Source organism: Colias philodice, chromosome 22 (genome assembly GCF_061535455.1).
Source record: "Colias philodice isolate Cphi_HAF_F1 chromosome 22, ilColPhil1 Martin Lab GWU primary, whole genome shotgun sequence".
In the NCBI taxonomy this organism is placed as follows: Eukaryota; Metazoa; Arthropoda; class Insecta; order Lepidoptera; family Pieridae; genus Colias; species Colias philodice.
In genome coordinates, this window is record NC_143107.1 from 1,002,113 (window position 1) to 1,024,221 (window position 22,109).

At 33.5% G+C, this 22,109-nt stretch overlaps 1 protein-coding gene across 1 annotated transcript in view; it reads right to left on the reverse strand.

Annotated features, from left to right (window-relative positions):
• LOC149478278 (protein madd-4-like) overlaps positions 1-22,109 on the reverse strand; it is a 273,451-nt gene that overhangs the window by 32,384 nt on the left and 218,958 nt on the right. Inside the window, exons 9-14 of the mRNA XM_089709471.1 lie at positions 15,011-15,155; positions 9,872-10,001; positions 9,301-9,416; positions 8,104-8,204; positions 4,749-4,901; positions 2,665-2,789 (exon numbers count right to left, since the gene is read on the reverse strand). Coding sequence (XP_089565597.1) covers positions 2,665-2,789; positions 4,749-4,901; positions 8,104-8,204; positions 9,301-9,416; positions 9,872-10,001; positions 15,011-15,155 — 770 coding nt within the window. The remainder of the gene's footprint in view (positions 1-2,664; positions 2,790-4,748; positions 4,902-8,103; positions 8,205-9,300; positions 9,417-9,871; positions 10,002-15,010; positions 15,156-22,109) is intronic.

The following is a 22,109-nucleotide window of genomic DNA, read 5'->3' on the forward strand; positions in this document are numbered from 1 at the left end:
TAGTTATAGCTTTTACAAGGCAGTGGTCTGAAGAGCCTAAAGGTGATGAAACACAGGTCGAATATCTTTCTGGGTCTGTGGTTAGCAAGAGATCCAGACAATTAGCCGTATGACCGTCAACGTCAGGTATCCGAGTTGCCTCTTTGACAAGTTGTGTAAGACCCAGAGACAGAGCGAGATTGTGAACTTCTTTGCCTGCGTGGTCGGTTTTCAAGTAGGGAAATAGCCAGTCCTGATGACTGGCATTAAAATCCCCTAAAAGAACTAATTGAGCAGATGGAAATTTCTGCTGAACTGAGTCAGCGGTCTGGCTAAGATATTGGAAGAGTCGGGTTGTGCCTTGATCAGGAGTGTGGGAGCGATAGACAACGGCGTATATTATTTTGTCAACACCGATATCAGCGAGAAGCCAAAGAACTGAGAAATCCTTATTGTCAAGGTGGCGAAGACGTTTATAACAGATCTTGTCAGAAATGTAGACACAGACACCGGCTTTTGCGTGAAAATTATGTTCAAGGACATACCCTGGATAATCAAGGTATGCCGTATCGGAAGGTGGTTTAATCTGCGTTTCAGTAAGAAACAGTAAATGTGGTCTTTCAGTCTCAAGGTGGTGGTGGACAGGGTTGAGATTTGAGTGCAATCCACGAATGTTAGTGTGGTGCACTTTAAACGGGAGGAAGTGCAACCGCTGTATAAACTTTCTTTTTCTTTTGGACCTTTTCATATTTTTAAATTTAGTGTGAAGTGTGAATAGACAGGGTAATTGGAAGTTGGTCGAGATTTAGTGAGTCGGTAGGTCGAAGCAAACATCAGAAGTATGCTGATGGGGGACTAGCTTGGAGACTGCGGGGACGCCCGTACCCCCCCAGTTATCGCCATCGGGTCCTCCCGTCCGGTCGCCAACCGGCACGATGGAGCAAAACTGGGATTTTTCGAAAGCGGCGGGGCAGCCTTTCGCAGGTGGCTCTCCTACTACTTGGGCCCCCTACAACTAACGGTCAGCCAGCGGTCAACCGTGCTACGGATCCCGCTACCCTCCAAAGCTAGGCACCCGGCACACTAATAATGCCACTTCATAAAACCGTAACTCACTAAACAACTAACCAGACCCAACCCCCGAAGTGGGCGGGACCTGTCCATGAAGTACGATAATTATTTGTATGACATTTTAACATAGACAATACAATTAAACATAGGCGTGAAGCTGTCAAAAAGCAAATAATATAATGGACAGAGTATAGTTTACTTATACTAAGGAGTCTCATTTTATTAAAAATACTTTAGCATATTATTCATGCATTATTATGGCCTTGAAGTATTATCTGCTTCCATATTAAACCTTGTTAAGACAGTAAATATCCCGTAAAATATGAGGCGCATAAATATTTTTCATTTCAGTAAATCGAGATGATAAAATTGAATACTTAATGTTAAACAACTTATGATTAAAACATGAAATACTGAAATGTGATAGCTGGATTAAATATGTTTGTAAAGAACTGTTAAATAGCCTTTATTAACACTCGTAATAAATTATTTGAATACGATATTAATGCACATGTTTGGCTGAAATGTGTTTCTACTTAATGGCAGTTCGTTTTTAATACTTGTATACTCTGTGATTTGCATGTTTCGGAAATATTTTGTTTGAAATTATGAAGTCTATTTTTGTGTAATAAGACATAGATATTAAATTAGTTAAATACCAGTGCAGTTTATATTTGTTAAAAACATAACAAGATTTGTACTAAAATCATTGAATCTATACTAAGATTATAAAGCTGAAGAGCTGTGGTAATCCTGTGTGAAGAGTTTGTTTGTTTGAACGCGCTAATCTCAGGAACTACTGGTCCGATTTGAAAAATTATTTCGGCGTTAGATAGCCCATTTATCGAGGAAGGCTATAGGCTATATATGATCACGCTAAGACCAACAGGAGCGGAGAAATGCGGGTGAAACCGCGCGGCACAGATAGTTGGTAAATAAATTGTATATGAAAATGCTCATCTACTGAAACAAGATATATTTTGTAATTTATGCATCGTATTGAATTCTATCTTATGGAACACTGTCTCCACAAAGCAAGGTCATTTTTTAAAGTATTCAGTTATAATTTCAATTAATCTACATTTCACATTAGGTAGGGTAGGTTTAAAACAGCACAATAGTGATTTTTTCGTCCTAATAAAGGTTTTTCACTCCACACGGTAACTCTGAAGACATTGTATTTTTTGTAATTTTAATATTGTCTGTATAAATCACAAGATTATAATATTAAGACTAGGGCTTTTTTCTTCTTTATCTATCCGTTCAAATAAGCCTGTTATTTATACGGAGAGAAGGATTTTTTAAACAATAAAATATTCTCCTATTCCTATTTATCAAGTGTGAATATTTCGTTGCAACTTTTTTCAGCTCATAACATGAAAACATAAAATAAATATATTAAATCATCTTGCATCATATAAATAGTAGAAGGAAAATATAAAATTTCAAAATAGTAAAAGTTTTACACACTTTGCTATCTTTAAGAACCTAATAAAACATAAACCTATATTTAAAACATAAATCCCGCAACCCTCAAAAAGCTATAATATCCTCAGCTATAAGTTTATACAATGTCTTCAGTGTTACTATAGCAACGAATAACAAAATGCTTACGTGGCTTCGACCGGCACGTCTGGATCTCCGATGAGCTGTTCAGCTTTGGCTTGCGGCGGCGGGTACGGCTGGATGAGCGGCTGTGTGTGGTACACCACGCCTGGGAGCAGGTCTTCTATGTCGTCCTAGAAGGGATATTAATTTGGTGATTATGTTTAGGTTCGATGGTCAATTCTTTTTGACGTGACAACGTCTTATAATTCGATAGAGCCGGCTGCACGCACGAAAAAACATGACTCATGCGGCGTTACCTCGCTCTGAGGCGATCCATGTAAGGCTTGAAGTGCAAGCGAGTGCGTGGAATGAGCGACAGAGAAGCACAATCGGACGTGGTAACGTTCAACTATCGTCAGTAAACCGACTTTACAGACAACCAATTTTTTTTTCGTAGCTTACAAATATGACTAGTTTGTAAAGATGCTAGGGTTCCAGTGGCAGTTGCTTGCGATTTTTTGCAAACAAATTATCACATTTGTTGTACTTGAATGTTTGGTGTGAAATAATGAGCTGTAGAAGTGTGTATAACAAACTGTAGAAATTAGTGTAGAAAGACGTAATGTGTTTTAAATTTACATCTTGTTAGGAAAATACTTTTTAGAAGTTCCACGCTGATACGTGTTGTTTTTCCTTGTCTCTATTAATATATTAAATCACTTAACAAGTCTTGAACTTCTATCTATACGTGAAGCTTCATTCTTCCGGAATGACACAGGAAATTTATTTATTACATATTTCTCATTTTTCAGTATCATTACACATTCGTATAGAGAAGTTTTAGTTATTATTACTACTACAAAAAGTAGTAGAGATTGTCTTATCTAAAAATGAACGCCCCTCCACTAAACTTAATTGTTTCAATGTGTGAGGACAAATAATTATTGAACCACTTTATATGTGTGCGCGCGTCGATTCTACTGCAAACTTTGACACTCGCGCACTGATTTGTCAACTAATCGGGCGATCAGTTCAGGTGCCTAGCATTGTATGGCGGGGAGAGCGCGCTATAATGTACGGAATGACAAGTCCGTTCTGTCGTGCATCGCGTCATTTATGCACTAGTTGGCCAACTGGTCCTGTCGTTCGGGCATGGACGGGACTGGAGGACTGAACGACCAATGAGGCAGACCAATTTGTGTGTATTGCGTCCATAGAAATCTAAATAACAAGACACTAGAAGTCGTAAGCGCGCGTGACCTTGTCGCCACTCAGGTGACTTTCACATCACCAGTGTGTTCGTTACAGTTCATTTGCTATGGAGACGTATGTGTGTAAACATGGTGTGTTTCAGCATTTCCCATTGCGGAAATTCTTCCACAAGTTGTAATTATACTAATAAAGGAATAATATTTCATCGGTAAATATTTTTTTTTAGAAATAATGCCGTTTTTCCTTAAAATTATAGAATACTAGCGGTCCGCCCCGGCTTCGCCCGAGGTACATAATATTTACGTTTTCTCTACATAAGAACCATCCTCGTACTTCAAGGAATATAATAAAAAAAGAATTATCGAAATCGGTTCAGCCGTTCTCGAGTTATGCGCTTACCAACACATTTTGCGATTCATTTTTATATATAAGATTTACAAGTATTACGAGTGTCACCATAGTAATCGAAATAACAATGAATGACACAGTTTCAACCTTATTGGAGCAAAAAGAAACAAAACGTCTCATATACTTAGGGATGTTATTCTAAAATAAACCGTAAATTCGTGCGTTAGGATACATATTAAAAAGCTTAATTTAATATTTAAGTTAGTTTTCACTAAAATCAAGTTGTCCAATAAAAGGCATAGTTTACTTGTGTGTATTGTTTAGCTATCGGTTTAAATGTGTTGATTTTGGCGACAGCGGTTTTCATAGGAATTATGACATTATAGCACTTCTATGTGTCTTGTTATTTAGATTTCTATGATTGCGTCTATACACGTACTTTGAATGTGAGCGTAAACACAGTGGAGGGGCGTTCATTTTTAGATTAGACAATCTCTAACTACGCAGGACTATTCTATTATATTAAAAATAGAAATAAAAATAGACAGCGTTTTATTTTTATTACTTTAATCATTTAACGACCATCATACCTCAGGATCTTCCGCTTCCCTATAAGCAGGACAGCTGATCCCCGTAGAACAAGCCCGGGATATCTCCGGACGTGTGTTCGGATCGCACACCCCTCCACCCGGTGTGCATTCTACACCTCTAACTTGAATGCCTTCGCCACAGGATACTGAGCACTATGAGATGGTAATAAAGGTTAGTTTTCCATGAGCATTGTCAATTTTGATTGTGGTTAAATTTAATATAGATATATCTCTCTCTCAGATATATCTGTTTTTATTTCAAACTAGCGGTCCGCCCCGGCTTCGCCCGTGGTACATGTTTACGTTTTCTCTACATAAAAACCATCCTCGTACTTCAAGGAATATAATAAAAAAAGAATTATCGAAATCGGTTCAGCCGTTCTCGAGTTATGCGCTTACCAACACATTTTGCGATTCATTTTTATATATAAGAGAAGAAGAAGAAGATATAGAATTTCTTTAGCTTGTAATAATACATCAAACGAGCGAATGCTCATTCTATCCCCACTATGTAAAATTATTTTAGTGTAAACAAGCGTAGAGCATTCATTCGTTGTTTTTAGTGCGTTTGAAAAGATTCTATGCAATGAATACTGAACAAAACTGAATACGAATTTTCGTTTACACTTAACGGTCACGAAAGAATGCTCTCGCTCTAGTTCTATGTTCGTTTGATGTAAATGCACCCTTAAACTCAATCATTTATTTATTCAATTAGACTTCTTTTAGAAGCACTTTCGAATCGTCATTACATATTTTTAACAATTACCACAGTTGAGTTAGAAAAACGTTTCTTCCTACTAGTGTTATATTCTTGAATTTCAATACACAGTAGGTAACAATCTAATAGTATAGTGATTAACGTTATTGTATTTTCTTCAACCACAAATAAAGCAAGAAAACATTTATGATTCTTAATTGTATTAAAAATCCGCTCTAATTTTGCTGTACACGCGAAAAAGCAATTGAATAAAATGAACGCTAGTTAGAAATATCATAGAAATTGCGTTCAGCATCTTGCAATCTATTGTATTTATTTACCAGAGTAATACAGATAATATGATAGCGTTTCGTTTTTAAGTACGGAGAAGGCAAATAGGATAGAAATGAAATAAATTATTCCACTTAAAATCAAAACTCAAACCTTTTGTACTGATTTTAAAATAGCCTACTAAGAAAAACACTTTTCAAAGAAATGCTGACCTATTGAACGGTTAACAATAAAAACTTTTAGCGTCTTGAAAATAATTACTTGAAAGAAATGCAGGCGCTATTGTTAAGTTTGCACAAAGACGCTTCTAGAATTACAACAACTTAGACGCTTTCAACAATACTTGTTGAAATATACATATGAAAGTTTTATTACTTGCACTTGCAAGCTGTACTGCCTTTGTTCTATGCGACTCTGAACTTAGGCAGCATTGGAAAAGCAATTGTAATAAAATTGCATAGATTTTAGTTTGCTTTGACAAGAACAGCAATTGTCCGCGACGGTTGGATACCTCCAAATAATTGTTGTAAACTTATTAGACCGGGAGATACTGACACAAAATTTCGAGTCATTTGTAACAGGATGGCGGTTCTACAGGGTTCTTAGTACGCAATGACAAAAAGAAAAATGATGGTGTGAACGCTGGTACCGGTGGGTTAGTCGCGTGGGCGTTAGTCGAACTCGTCGGAAAATAGCGAAAGTCAAACGATTTGTAACAGTATGGCACTTATTTTTCCGGTAAGTTTGAGGATCAACGAATATTAATACAAAATTTCAAAGATCTAGGTGTTGGAAATCTTCACTTATATAAATTAATAATAAATTTATTTTTCAAGTATGACAGCACTTTTTCCCCCTACTAGAAGTATGGCAAATATAATAATGGTCACATTTTATCAAATACTCTCCAAAAAGCCAAATGCAATACTGATACAAAAAGATAGGCGAAATAAAAAAAATTTGCAGATTTTCGGCGGTATGGCGACCATTTGGAATCGTCCGAAAAGTATGGCATGGCGATTTTCGTAAATGGCTGCACGACGATGGTTACCTGTGCAAAAGTTAGCTTGGTACAAATGGTTGAATAATTGTTTTTTTTAAATCAACACATTCGCGTCGGTATGGCGGGCTGTAAGTCATACCGGAAAAGTATGGCATGACACTACCGCCTACTTCTTTTTTATGGGCTATCGGTAAATTCTAAAATTTTTGTGTTACAAATCGTTTGACTTTCGCTATTTTTCCGACGAGTTCGCCTAACGCCCACGCGACTAACCCACCGGTACCAGCGTTCAGACCATCATTTTTCTTTTTGTCATTGCGTACTAAGACCCCTGTAGAACCGCCATCCTGTTACAAATGACTCGAAATTTTGTGTCAGTATCTCCCGGTCTATATCGGTTGTCTCAGGTTTGAGTTCACAACAAGATGTCTAGACTCAAGAATATAATATCTTTGTCTGATAATCCTTTTAACCGTTTTTCATATATGCAAAATGATCATCTACCGTTATTTTGTTTGCTTATTCATCCACTATTTGTAGTAATACAGGTAAATGTAAAAATATTCGTAGATGGAAGATCTGATAGGCAGTTTTACGTCCTTGTAAAGCATGAATCATTGTCCATCTATAGTTCATAGTCAAGTTCAGTAGTATAATATATATTATATATGTATATGATCAAAGTTTTACAAAACACCTACAATCGTGTTTTCTGTGTGATCAATACTTACATAAAACATGCCTTCTCGGTTCTCCTTCTATTAACCCCATAAAGTACAACACATACCTACTTTCTACTGCTGTCATATAATACCAGTTTTTTGCTTCTGTGACATTACCCATAAGGCTATAAAGAAATATTGAAATACTAGATTTCCGCCCGCGGCTTCGCCCGCGTTTTTAAAGGAAAACCCGCATAGTTCCCGTTTCCGTGGGATTTCCGGGATAAAACCTATCCTATGTGTTAATCCAAGTTACCCTCTATATGTGTGCTAAATTTCATTGTAATCGGTTCAGTAGTTTTTACGTGAAAGAGTAACAAACATCCATACATCCATACTTACAAACTTTCGCCTTTATAATATGTAGTACTAGATTTCCGCCCGCGGCTTCGCCCGCAATTTCAAAGGAAAACCCGCATAGTTCCCGTTCCTGTGGGATTTCCGGGATAAAACCTATCCTATGTGTTAATCCAAGTTACCCTCTATATGTGTGCTAAATTTCATTGTAATCGGTTCAGTAGTTTTTACGTGAAAGAGTAACAAACATCCATACATCCATACATCCATACATCCATACATCCATACAAACTTTCGCCTTTATAATAGTATTAAGATTAAGATTACTCAATATAATCTTACCCCAGACCATGGACCGGCCATCCAACTCGGACATTCCTGTTCATTACATGCTTGTGTGGACCTGGGAGCTGGAGAGACGCAGCCCGGCTCTGAACTCGATTCTGCAAACATTTAAACATTATATAAAAATAGCTTTTCACCCGCATGGTCAAAGGAAATCCCCATGGGAATGAAATGTTTCACCGCGGTTTAAGTAGCGTCTCTAGGCTGCGTACTCGAGCCATAAAAATCAAACCATAAAATCACTAAGAGCTAGCGCGCACAAGCAACGTTTGTCTTTTGTATGGGGAGTTGCGTCGCTACGTGCGCGCACTTTCATACTAGCCCATAGGTGGGAGAGACAAAATAGTTGCGGAGACAAAGTTGCTCTTGCGCGCTAGCTCTAACATTACGACATGAATCAACAAGAAACATACAAATACACTTCTGAATTTATACTACTAGCTGTTCTGCTAAAGTGTTATATAATCTGTGATATTAATAAAGAAGTTAGGATATAAATAACGATATCCATAGAAATAAATGCTAAATGTAACGACGTACTTTTCTGACTGAATTAAACATTTTTGATGTTTATGAAAATGTTGTAAATATGTTTTTTGTTAGTTAGAAGTGGTAACTAATGTTTTAAACTGTGCCAACGATGAACCGAAGCGTGAATGTTAAAAGTAAATTTATGAATGAGTACGAAGCCAGTAATTTACAAATTTAGTTTAGTTATTTGATACGGGAAATGTTTTACAACATTGCTTTAATTTATACCGCTTTTCAGGCAGCCAAAATACCTGGTGGGTATTTTCTTGTTAATGATAAACTGTTTAATTAATATACATTCCTATAATAAAAATAAAACATTCAAAATAGAAGGGAGGTAGTTTTATGGGCGCTTTCTGATTAGCCTATCTGTCAAGTGTCAGTTAACAACATAATTGCATGAACAAATGTCTAAAAACTATCAAAGACATTCAGCAAATCATAAAATTTGTTTCGAATTTAATTGGTCTTTCAATTCCCTAAGAGTAATTTTTGAAAATAAATACTGATTACTCCCCTGACTCTCTCACTTACACTGGATATTGGTGAAGCCATTAACTAAGAGAAGAAAACTGACAGCTGTATTATTTTAACTAAGAGAAAAAGAAGAAGTTAGTTCTCTCAGACTTTATTATTTTTATACTTGCGTTAACTAAACCATACCTGGATCATAAGTATCAGTCCGTGTAACGTTAGCCGATCTAGCGCAGAGCACTCGCCGGGTTCGAACCCCGCCCCCACAGGTCACGCTGCAAGTCGACCATTCACCAACGTACCACCTGTTATAAAACATAGGTTATTTAGTTTATATTATTAAAAATAATACAGATTCGATTATCGTCTTATGATTATTTTTTCTATTTTATTATTTATCATTACGCGTAACAATGTCTATAAATATGAAAGTTGAAACGTAACGTTACTATGTTATGATGTATCAGAAAAATAATAGCTATACCTACCTATGCTACAACTAAATTCGTACATAAATATTTAGTAAAGGATTCTCATTATGTATAAAGTAAGGTAATATACATAGAAAGGGATTTTTAATATGCATAGAGGCAAATTAACAATTTAGCTATTTTATTTGTATTATATTTTGATGTTTTTTTTGTAGTGACTAAGAATGCTCGTAAAATTTAAATGAAAGCATTTCAGTTCAATAATTTTTAACTAAATTACAACCTTTATTCAACTTTATGTTTTATGATTTCAGATCAAGTAAACTTACTTAAAAGGACACGGGTGCATGTTACACCGTACTACAGAAGACGATGGCTTGCTGGAACCATCACACAGCTGTTCTGGCGCATCCAACCCTGTTAGCCTGTCTCGACATACTGCTAGAGACATTTTGTAACCTGTGTAAAGAAAAAAAAATTAAGTTAAAAAAAGAGCGTGTGTGCCAAGCTCACGTGTCAGTAGTGAAACTTTGGCAAGATTCCAAGATACCAAAATCGTCGCCGTACTGTATGACGTGACAGTATTGCTATGACGCGACCTTGAAGGTTATATTTTCGTGTGTATGTATGACTTTGGCGCGCCCAACAGCCCAAACGGCTGGACCGACTTTGACTTGTGAGGTGTCATTGTAAACATCAGAATTGTAGTAGTGATATCCATACTAATATTATGAATGCGAAAGTAACTCGGTCTGTCTGTCTGTTACTCAATCACGCCTTAACTACTGAACCAATTTGCATGAAATTTGGTATAGAGATTATTTGATACCCGAGAAAGGACATAGGATAGGTTTTATCCCGGAAATCCTACGGGAACGGGTTTTTCTTTGAAAACGCGGGCGAAGCCGCGGGCGGAAAGCTAGTAGGCTATATAAATAAGCAGTCAGGTTTTTAAATTCGTTATAAGTTGTTGAACTAACCTGAATTTCTTCTATTTATATACATTTCTTTTATCAAGCTTATAATTCAAAAGATTAACCGTGAATATTATCATGTTGTGTAAATTTTGTTTCTCAGCATATACATATATGGTAACCCTTGCATATATATTTAATGTAATATTAGAGAAGGCAATGCCGCAGATAACACAGATAACAGTGGTGGTAATTACTAATCAGCAAAACTTAATATTAGGTACTAGTAGTGCCGCACGGTTTTACCCCCAGATAAAATCAAGTATTACTATAGCTCATGTGTTATACTGATGACTGTAAAGTTTCAAATCTGTCTAGTAGTTTTTTTTGTGAAAGATTGATAAGCATACATACATCTATCCTCACAAACTTTCGCATTTTTAATATTAGTAGGATGAGTGTGCTTAAGGTGTTTGCTCTTTTTTTTTTAAAGATTAGGATAAATAAAAAGACGTGTGTCACTCGGGGACTGCCGCGGTAAAGCTATTGCATGCTATGCCTTCAAGCCACACCTCCGCGCCCCGTGGGGAGCGTGAGGTTTTTTCGTTACGGAATTTCTGGATTCGGTCCCCGCGCTCAAGGCCTGCGATAGAAGCTATGCAACAGCTTAAAATACACTATCTCTTGTAAATTATATTATCACACCGAACAAAACGCCAAGTTATAGAAGACCTTTCATACGAAGTTTGGTATGAATTTAGTACCCAAGTATAAGATCACGTTTTTACTCAATTTTATCTATATAACTTTCTCTAGTTAAAATACAACAAAATTACTATAATATAAACCTCTTTAAAACAGACTAAATTATTCCAGATAGTTAAGTTTCACTACAAGAGAGAATGAAAACCTGCAGTGTTTAAACAGCTATTAGGAGGAGCTCTTGGAAACAAAATTACTGTACGAAGAATATACTGCACTGGAATGTTGAAATAAAAATAAATTATTATTTTTAATTTCTAGACCTCGTGTTTATGGAGTTTAAGATAATAATATATCTCTAACACTTAAGCGCGTCACACACGGTGAAGATACTACATATAATATTTTATCTTAAGATACGGTAATATTTATATTATAGTATCTTAAGGTATCCGGTATCAGCTTTCTGACCATCATTTTTCTTTTTGTCATTGCGTACTAAGACCCCTGTAGAAACGCCATCCTGTTACAAATGACCCACAAAATTTCGGGTCAGTTGTAACAGACACACAATATATTCATAATACGCTATAATATACTGATAGATAATTAAGATGTAGAAATTAATTCTTTTGGATAATAGGAACATTGAAGAAGAATAATTAATGTTTTCCGATATAAAGATAAGTCTGCTAGCAATAGTGAATTTATAATCAGTGTTAAACAATTTATTTAATAATTGCTACGTCCAGTTCAAATTTGCAGTTGCCACTTCCAGTTAATTTACATCTATGATAATGGACGAATAACTAGAAAAAGGTAAGTCTAAAAGATAAGTTTCAGAAAATAAAGTTATCATTCATAAAAGTTTAAACTACCTGGGAATAATTTATTCTTTTAAATTTTAGATTGTATTAATAAATATAGTATTTATATTTTATATTTTCCTGCTATTAATCCGATAATATTAAACGATTATTTTAAGGCTGTTTTTGCATTTTACTATCTCATAAAATATTGAACGCATACTATATACTGAACGTCGGGACAATAGTGAATACATACCGTTAAAAAATATCTAAATCTATACTAATCTATACTTCTATACTAATATTATAAAGCTGAAGAGTTTGTTTGAACGCGCTCATCTCAGGAACTACTGGTCCGATTTGAAAAATTCTTTCGGGGTTAGATAGCTCATTTATCGAGGAAGGCTATGTATATCATCACGCTAAGACCAACAGGAGGGGAGCAATGCGGGTGGAACCGCGGAGCGCAGCTAGTAACTACCATAAACAACAACAAAATCGAGATTCCAACAGAATTCTAACCCTCCTCAATAGTTAATGAAGCGTCACAGCCATGACGAATGAGGTCTGGTCAAAACAGCTTCGCGTTTTATAGCACTGATTAATGTTTCTAAGAAATTAATTTATGGCTTTACTAAGATACTATTGTGGTAACCGGTTTAAATTCTATTCGATCTAATTTCCGGGTGAGGAAACAATATTGGTTGTAATATTTCTATGATTGATTTGTTAGTTTGGTTATAAATAGACATGCATAAAAGCAATAGGTACTTCCGTAGTAATTTACAGATTTACTGACTGCTATTATGACTGCGGAAAAATCGCTGTTTCAAAGTTTCTAAACATAAATTCTAATACATACACATAAAAGAGATTCGCGTATAATAGATATATAATCGCTATTGTTGTAATAGTTGTTACTATATGTTCGTTTATATGTTAATCAATACAGCTAGATATACATGTATTTAAAATTTCGCATACGAATAGTTCATACAATTACAGATAGGTATCTATACATATCACAGTTTATCTGGCAAAGATAGAGTTTAGTCTAATACAATGATACTAGGCCAATATTTTTACAATCCCAAAGCAATTACATTACATACAAATATTGGATTCGTTCATCAAAATATGTTTCATCGGATACCGGAATCCATCAGCGAAATTAGTCAAAACCACGCCAACCGATTCTTATCCCCGCATTCATCTTTCACGGCATTTCCTAATTAGAAATGCGAATTTTGTGAGCATTTTGGTGTAGATTTTCGACTTTTGTCGTGTTCTCGATTTAAAATCGCATTAGGTTATGCTATCACGCCTTGCCGTAAAAGATATAACATCAAAGTATATTAAAAGTAAGTATTTGTATTCATTTCACTTTTTAATATCAATATGAACAGGAAAGATTATAATAAAATTATTATTGATGAATGTGATAATAAGATATACATAGGTAAGTATTTCATAATGAACTTTTGTTATAAAAGTCTCAATAGCAGAAATAACGAAACAGAAATTAAAATCGCTGTCGTTCTGTCAATACTATAAAAATGTCTTTGCGACTTTACAGTCGCGCGTCAGTCGCAAGTCGGTCCAGAACGCAATATTTCAAGAAACTGTTGCGTAACGGGGACAAAAGGAAATTTCCCAACTGATTTATCAACACAGCCATGGAGGAAGCGAATAAATAACGATCCTCTCACAATTAACAATGCTATTCGCAATTTAAATTACAATAATCTAATTAAATTTTAAAACCCTTTTTGCAATTGTTTGCTTTCACCTGATTGTATAAATGTTATCATGTTATTTCTTTGTATTTGTGTATTTATAATAATATTCCTATATGAATATTTATTTTAAAAATATATGAAATTACGTGTGTAAGCTATTATATTTATTAATTTTAACGCAGATTTTCGCTACATACTTATACAGATACAGATACAGATTACATTTATACATTTTTGAAGTGAAAACTTCTTTAGCGGCGTTGAGCACTTTTTCTGTAATGGGTATAAAATCTTAAACTCGCGTCAGGACACGTGACCTGATCGAAAAAGCGTAAGACGGATACCATTCCAAAATATCAAACATGCTCAACGTTAATAATCAAGTTTTCACTTCTGCCGGCACTCCCGGAGTGCAACCAGTCTTTTTAATTGGTATAGTATAATTGTTATAGATAATTGCAAAATAAACTAATATTATTAACTTTCATTATATAAATATGAAAATTAAAACAATATCAATAGTTTTAAAAATAGGTTACATGATTACATGTGACAGTATTTGGCCAAGTACGTCACGTTTCGACGAATTTTTTTGGATCTTAGACATAACGGATTTCCCTTTCCTTTTACAACTGAAGCAATTTTGATGTAAACAATGTCTAAAGCTCTATGTCTCGAACCTTCGATTCTCTGATAGAGGTACTTACCTTAATCACTAAACCTCTAATATACATTATCCATATATAATTCAGGACGATGCCTGAATAAACAGTAAGCAAACTATAATAAACAGTAAAGCTATCGTACGCTCCCATTATGCTATAATGATATTGATTATATCTTGCTTATCTCTATTGTGTTAGTAAATTACTGCTAATGCTTTGTATAGTCTAAATTATAATTAATGTCAAATATGAAAGAGTGTTATTAATAATTTAATTAAAACAAAGATACGTGTTCGATACGTATTATGTACGATAAGTGTTCTCTTGTATCCGATATTTTGAATAGAGTAAATTTTAATTTATTTTGCACTGTTGAAATTGAAAAAAAGTTTGTTTATTTTATGCTTACAGTATGTATTCGAAGATAATAAAATAAATATTTGTTTTACTGTACGCTGCAGTTTACTTTAAAACTTAAGAGTCGTAAAGTCGTGTGCCTGTTCTCTATAATATCATTTATGAGTTAAATCAAACTATTCTATATAGTTCTAAACTATCATAATATAATAAAAAACATCAAGTGCTACGAAATTTTAAACTCACTCACTGACCAACTCATTCACTCAGTGATCAACCTACCTCCACCACACGTAGCAGAACACAGCGACCCAGGTGTAGACAGCCAGTGATATCTCGGTCGGGAACAGGAGGAACCATCGCCGCCGCACACGCCACACTCGTCGACCCGACGTGTTGAGCCCACTCGGAGATCGCAACCCACTCGCTGTAAGAATACGTAAATCTCACTCACAGAGCAAAAAGTAAATAATTATCACTTATTGGCCATAAACCAACTCACTGTAAAACACACTTAGTCAACAATTGAAATTGTTTTTCAATGTGGGCTGGGTAAACATAGTTTTAATTAACCTAATGATTCCAATATATGTACATTGATTTTTATTATGTCACACAAAACAAATTAAACAAGTAAAATGGGAAGCTACAAATTCACAGAGACTGGATAAATAAATAACGAATTCGAATTTGTGTTAAATTGGCTATTTCCTTATGTAAAATGTATTATGTATGTGTAAAATGTTTGCTTATAGCAAAAAGACCAAATCCTTCCAAAATCATGTGTGTTTTTATGTGGTATAATTTTAAAATAATCTTGTTAATGTATATTTTTATCCATTTAAAAACCTCGACACACCCTTACGTAACAATGTGTTCATTAGTGCTACACTGCTACGGCGTAGCGAGTGCTCACCGCTGCTACGGATTTTATAATAGCTGGCAACTGTAGAGTGTAGATTTTAACGGGTATCAATGTTACCCTGTTTCGCTTTGATTATACATCCATATATTTAGTGTCTGTGAATTTCATTCCTGGAATTTTTAATTTCTAAAAATTTGCATAAAATAAGCTGCGCTCCGCGGTTTCACTCGCGTGGCTCCGCTTCTGTTGGTCGTAGCGTGATGATATATAGCTTATAGCCTTTCACGATAAATGGGCTATCCAAAACCAAAGAATTTTTCAAATCGGACCAGTAGTTCTTGAGAGCGCGTTAAAACAAACAAACAAACTCTTCAACTTTATAATATTAGTATAGATGTGTCGTAAATGTTAAACAATGAACTAAAAGTAGTTTATTAATGTAAATTAAGTATAAAACTCTCTATACTTATAAATTCGTTTTTATCAACTTTTATAATTAATTGTGAATTGCCTTGAATACCTATGTCAAGAGCGAAGGTCAAAACTTGGTCAAAACCCTTCACTTCCGAGGTTTGATATGAACTTGAACGATACTTAAGTATATTAACAAAATCCACTTCGAAATAAATTTACAATTTACAATAATTTATAATGCTTGGAAATATTATTTCGAGTTTAAATGTAAAATGATAAATATAGAAAAAAATACAAGAATCCGATCCGATAAACTTTCCTATCACGTCTTGTCGCTAAACAAACTCGAAGGTTATTAACAAAGTAACAAAATTATCGGGATCCTCGCAAAACCATAAAACTTTTAAAAGTTCCCTCAAAAATCTACAGGATCGTACAAAAATCTAACTTGCCACTTAAACGTTAAATGTACTCCAAAGGTCGTATTTTCTACGTGACGTCATTATTCGTAGGTAAAAAGGTTTTACTAGACGGTAACTTTGGCATTCACCCTGTATAACTTTTTCAAAGAAAAATATGATACATTTCAAACTTTACCTTTCGTAATTATTCAAGTTTCGATGGACATCATAAATTCACTGAGAATCTCTTAAAGTTTGGTTTTATGTCTGATGGTTTTATGAATTCTATAGTTATGATTTGAACAAGAAAGTACAGTTTTAAAAGTGGAACGTTCGAGTTAAAAAAAAGGACGTTCTTAATTTGACTGTATTTTTTTTCTTTACCTCGGACTCTTGCCTCATTTAAGTTTATGGCAATTTAGTTTATTGTTATAGAAGGAATATTAATTATTGAAAAATAATTATTTAAAATTAATAACCAGCTTAAAATATCTTCTTATATATAAAATTCTCGTGTCACAATGTTAGTCTGCATACTCCTCCGAAACGGGTGGACCGATTCTCATGAAATTTTCTGTGCATATCGGGTAAGTCTGAGAATCGGCCAACATCTATTTTTCATATGTACCACGGGCGAAGCCAGGGCGGACCGCTAGTTTAATATAAAAATATAAGAACTAAATTAATGAACTTATAACGTCAGTAGATTCCTTATTCAAGTTGGATAATATTCTAAACGATTATCATATTATGAAGTAAACGTAAGTTGCCCAATATAAGTTCTTAACTACTCACATATACTATTAAAGTAACTGTTATTGCTTTAATTATTGCAACTACACCGGTTTAAATGGATAAAATTATATTGTATTAATACACAGACGTAACAGTCGATTATAAATAAATTGTTATATTAACATTATTAATTTAATGTGATTTAATTTACAACTTTTAAATGTTAACTAATAAGAGATACTTTATATTTCTATTAAAAAAATCAAACAAAATTTTATTTATTTGTTGGAAGGCCAAGCCTAGGAATGATACCATACACAAGATGAACAGTTAAAAAGTCGGCAAGAATTAAATCTGTCCGTTTATAGTTAGTCAAAATCGAGTAGAGTCAGTTACATCCAAATTACAGGTAAAAATAAAACAAGCGTCTGTTAAAAAGGGCTTGAATTAATATTTTCATGTAACAAATATACACACGTGTTTAAACACACTTTAAACTCACTAATAAAGACATAAAACAATAATAAATACATAATGTTCCCACCACATTAGAATAATATAAAAGATAGTGGCACCAATGGCTTCAAACAACAATGATAAAGCCTTTTCAGACGGTTGTGCGGCTGAACAAAAAAAGATGGGAATTGAAACCTTGTGTCACAATGTCGGATGCGACATGACGTCATCAGGGAATGGGAACGCGAAATAATAAGGCCCGCTCGTGGTACAAAATGAAGGTTCGAGCGGAAAAATATTTTAATTACAAAATTGTTAATGCTGGTATGATTGATACTATAATAATTTTTATATACAGGGTATCGATACACTTCGAATCTACGAAAGAGGTTTCTTTATTAAGTAGGATTAGGTATAGGAATAGCTTAAAGGTTTGTTACAAATTATTAAATGTCTCAATTTATTATATTTAAAAGATCTTGTAGGAATTTTTATATTTTTTCAGAGTCAGTATGACGACGTTTATGATTTTATTTTTGTGAATTAAATAATCTCATTGATTATTTCATCAATACTATAACTCGCACATTTGATTACATTGCTACAGGTATATTGCGATTTAAGATACGTTTTACTATAAAAACAGCAATGTATTAAATCTCAATCTTTTATGTCTTAAACCGTAGTTATTCCACGCTTTGTCAGTCTATGGTTGCTCCCGTTTCTAAAATTAAAATATGCATTCATTTGTTGTTTTATTTACTAAATTATAGTTCACTTTGTACGTTTTATTGTAAACTGAGTAACGTGTGTTTGATGTACAATTAGTGTTTTATAGCAATTGGTTTCATATATTTAGGTTACTAGAATAACATGCGTTTCTGTTGCTTTTGAAGCTTAGTTACCTATTAGTAATTACTGCTAACTTTATTTGTAATATTAATTTATTATCATCGCAATGTAATTAAGCTAGTACCTTATATAGAAATTATAAAAAAAAATCTTATAACAACGAACTTAATGAGCAAGATTTCATTTTTTTTAGTTTCTGAAATAAGTATATCGTAACACAAATATTTGAATTCATATTAAGTATATAAAGAGGAAGGATTTAAAAAGTATTTTACCATTTGATAGCTAAATGTATTTCTACTATTCCTAGATAGTATTACCTACAATTAACAATATACTTCCCTAGATATCGATAGACTGTCTGTTAAACTCAACATCAGTCGAATAAAGAGCGTAGGTAAATAAGAGAACAATACAAATATATTGAAGCCATTATTGTCAAAAATTTTTAACACAAAGCCGACATGAAATAGACAAAAACGAAGCCAGTGCTTATAAAATTGCACTCAAAACATTTTAATATTTTTTTGGATTGATCCCGTATTGTGTACGTTTTAGTTTTGATTCGTATTGTCTTGAATTTTATATTTATTGGCTTAAAGGATTTGATGTTGGTATAACATATTTTAGCATGACAGCGTATTAACATCAGATTGATATATTAGGTAGATAATTGAAGCCTCTATTTAAATTTAAAAGTATCGTAATATTATAAACGTGCAAAAGAATTGATATTTTTACAATATAGCCACAGGTGAAATCATTGAGCTATTTATTACGGTGAAACTGTGCTTATACTTTGCTACAAGCAGTTTAGGCTTTTTTAAATAAATTATAAGCAGTACTTAAAAAAAGGAAGCAATCACAATGCCGTTAAAGTGTCAGTGATATTACATCATGGAAAACGAACCGAATTCAAAATGGAAAATTCACGAAATTAAATTATTTTTTCTTGATTTCTTATTAAGCAAGAATTCGCAAACTGTCTTGAACAGTGCAAAGTTGGTAATTATAATCAAATTTACCTCGTGTTGTTCTCTATGCAAATTATTTTAAACTGGAGTGTTGCCAAACTAAATTACCCACGGGGAATTTTTTAATTTTCCCCGACTTTTGAACTAACTCTGAATTATAAGAGATAGTAACTATTAAAGAGCTAAGTTTCTTAGCACAACTGTTATATGGTGAGAGAATCCAGTCAGGATGTTTTAATTATTCGCTGAGAATGAGTTTTAAAAATTACAGATTTTTCCGTGCATAAAGTTAAAATGTTTGTTTCATCGCATGTAAAATAATATCTTCTTTTTAAGGGACATGCTTTGAATGTGTGTTTAGTTAAAATAAAACTATAAAAATAATGTGTAAAATAATGTCTCTCCTTAATCAAAGATTTTAGTAAGTTATATTAAATTTAGAAAAATTGTTTTTTGAAGTAAAAACTTCTTTAGCGGCGTTGAGCACTTTTTCTGTAATGGGTATAAAATCTTAAACTCGCGTCAGGACACGTGACCTGATCGAAAAAGCGTAAGACGGATACCATTCCAAAATATCAAACATGCTGAACGTTAATAATCAAGTTTTCACTTCTGCCGGCACTCCCCCAGTGCAACCCGTCTTTTTCTTTATAAACACCTTAAGACTAAAAAACAAACATAATTCTTTCAACAGTCGGAACCTACTCTTTATGATCCACTGAAATAATGTTCAGTCTTGAAAACCCCAACCAAGGTATCTAAGTATTTTCCTTTTATTTTTAGTCTTATTCAACCACATACTAAATCTCACACCCTATTCCAATACCTTTTATCATTTGTCGAACGAAATAGTCGTAAATGTCCTAACTATTACATGAATTGCCCATTATTTAAGGGATGGCCAACAGAGAAACTTACTTAAATAATATAAAATTCATGAGATTCGTCCGTGGTGAAAGAAAACTGTCTACGTGGTTTATTTATTATTATTTTTGAGGTGAGTGAATTAGGTTATTTATTTTATAAAGCAAAGTAAAGTACGAGGAGACGTAGTTCTAAAATGTAACTAACAACCTTTCAGTGTCAATTTGACTCTGATAATAAATTCATAGTAAGTAAAATAGACCTACCTGTGGTATATTTTATGCTTAGAAAATTATTTGAATGAAACAATGAGGAAAAAATATTTCTTTAATAGGTTACCAAGGTATATATTAATTACCAAGGTAGGGTTTTACGAGCATTTTACAATACACTCCTCTAGACTAGAAATCGAACCTACAACCTCGATTTGAACTCCAACTACTGCGCCAATGTGGTAATTAATACATTTACCATAATATACCGAGAACACTTCAAAGACTTTAATTAAAATTACAATAATAAAATTACAATAAACTCTCCAAATTGTTAAACAACAACAAAGTATTAAATAATACCGCTCCATAGTCAATTGTGTGCTCGTCAAAATATTCAAATCTCTCTCAATTATAAGCAATTTTCAATCAAGAATAATGAATGGCAACCATGCTAGCCATTTGTATTGTTGAGAGCACTCCAGTTCGATATTTGAGCGGAATCATTACTGTTTTTGACGATTCTAAAGTGACACACGGTTTGTAGAATGGTTAGCAATATTAAATAATTATTGGATATTTGTGTGGAGTTTGTCGATTTGATTTGTTTGTAATATTGATTTGTTTAATTTGTTAGGTATTATGAGACTATATTTATACAACAAGAATCAACAGAGAACAAGAATCACATCGCAACAAGAATCGAAATGTAAGTAGGTAGTAGAAGTATGTAAGTATGTATATGAGCATGATTGTGTCACGTTCCTGGTAAATAATCGATTGGTGCGTAAATATTTATATTTATTGTTTGAATATTACATTTTATAACGATATTTTCTATCAAAATCGAATCTAAAAAGTCTTTATTCACTTTATTACAAACATGATAAGCATTATATTCCTCAACTTACGCAACATAAAACAGAAACTAAAGCGTAATAACTCGTCTTTCAATAAAAACTAATTGGACATGCTCTGCGTTTGCACAAATGACATTCAAAGTAATTCACCTGATTATTAACTCAGATTCACTTCAAAGAAGTCTCCAGTAAACACTCCCATTGACTGTTCGCTGTTCTAAGAAGCTGTGTGTATAGAAATTACTGTAAAGATCGCGCTATCAAAGGAATGAAAGCAAGATGATATTGCGAATAGAATTCAAAGTATGTATTTATTGAAAACGAGGATTAATTCTCCGTCATGATTTACATTTCTTGCATTAGCAATGGTCGCGTTTTTGTTTATATTAAATGTTTCTGTAAATGATAACCCACTTTTTGTGAGTCATTTCAAACGCGGTGCGAGCATGTTACTTATTATATTATGTATAAGCATAGGTATAAGTAAGTTTCAAGAGTAATATACCCACATAAATAAATGAAAATTCCGAACATTTATTTCAACTAGACTTTATTTACAAGCGCTTTTGTATCTACAAAATACGGAAAAATAACAATTTATCTACATTTTAAAATAACATAGACATTAGACAATAGACATCTTATAAAGTTATAACTGAATGGACCATATTTTAATACCTATAAAACATCAGTGTTATAATTTTATTCAAATTTCTATATAATACTGCTCAAGGAGGCATCATTTTGT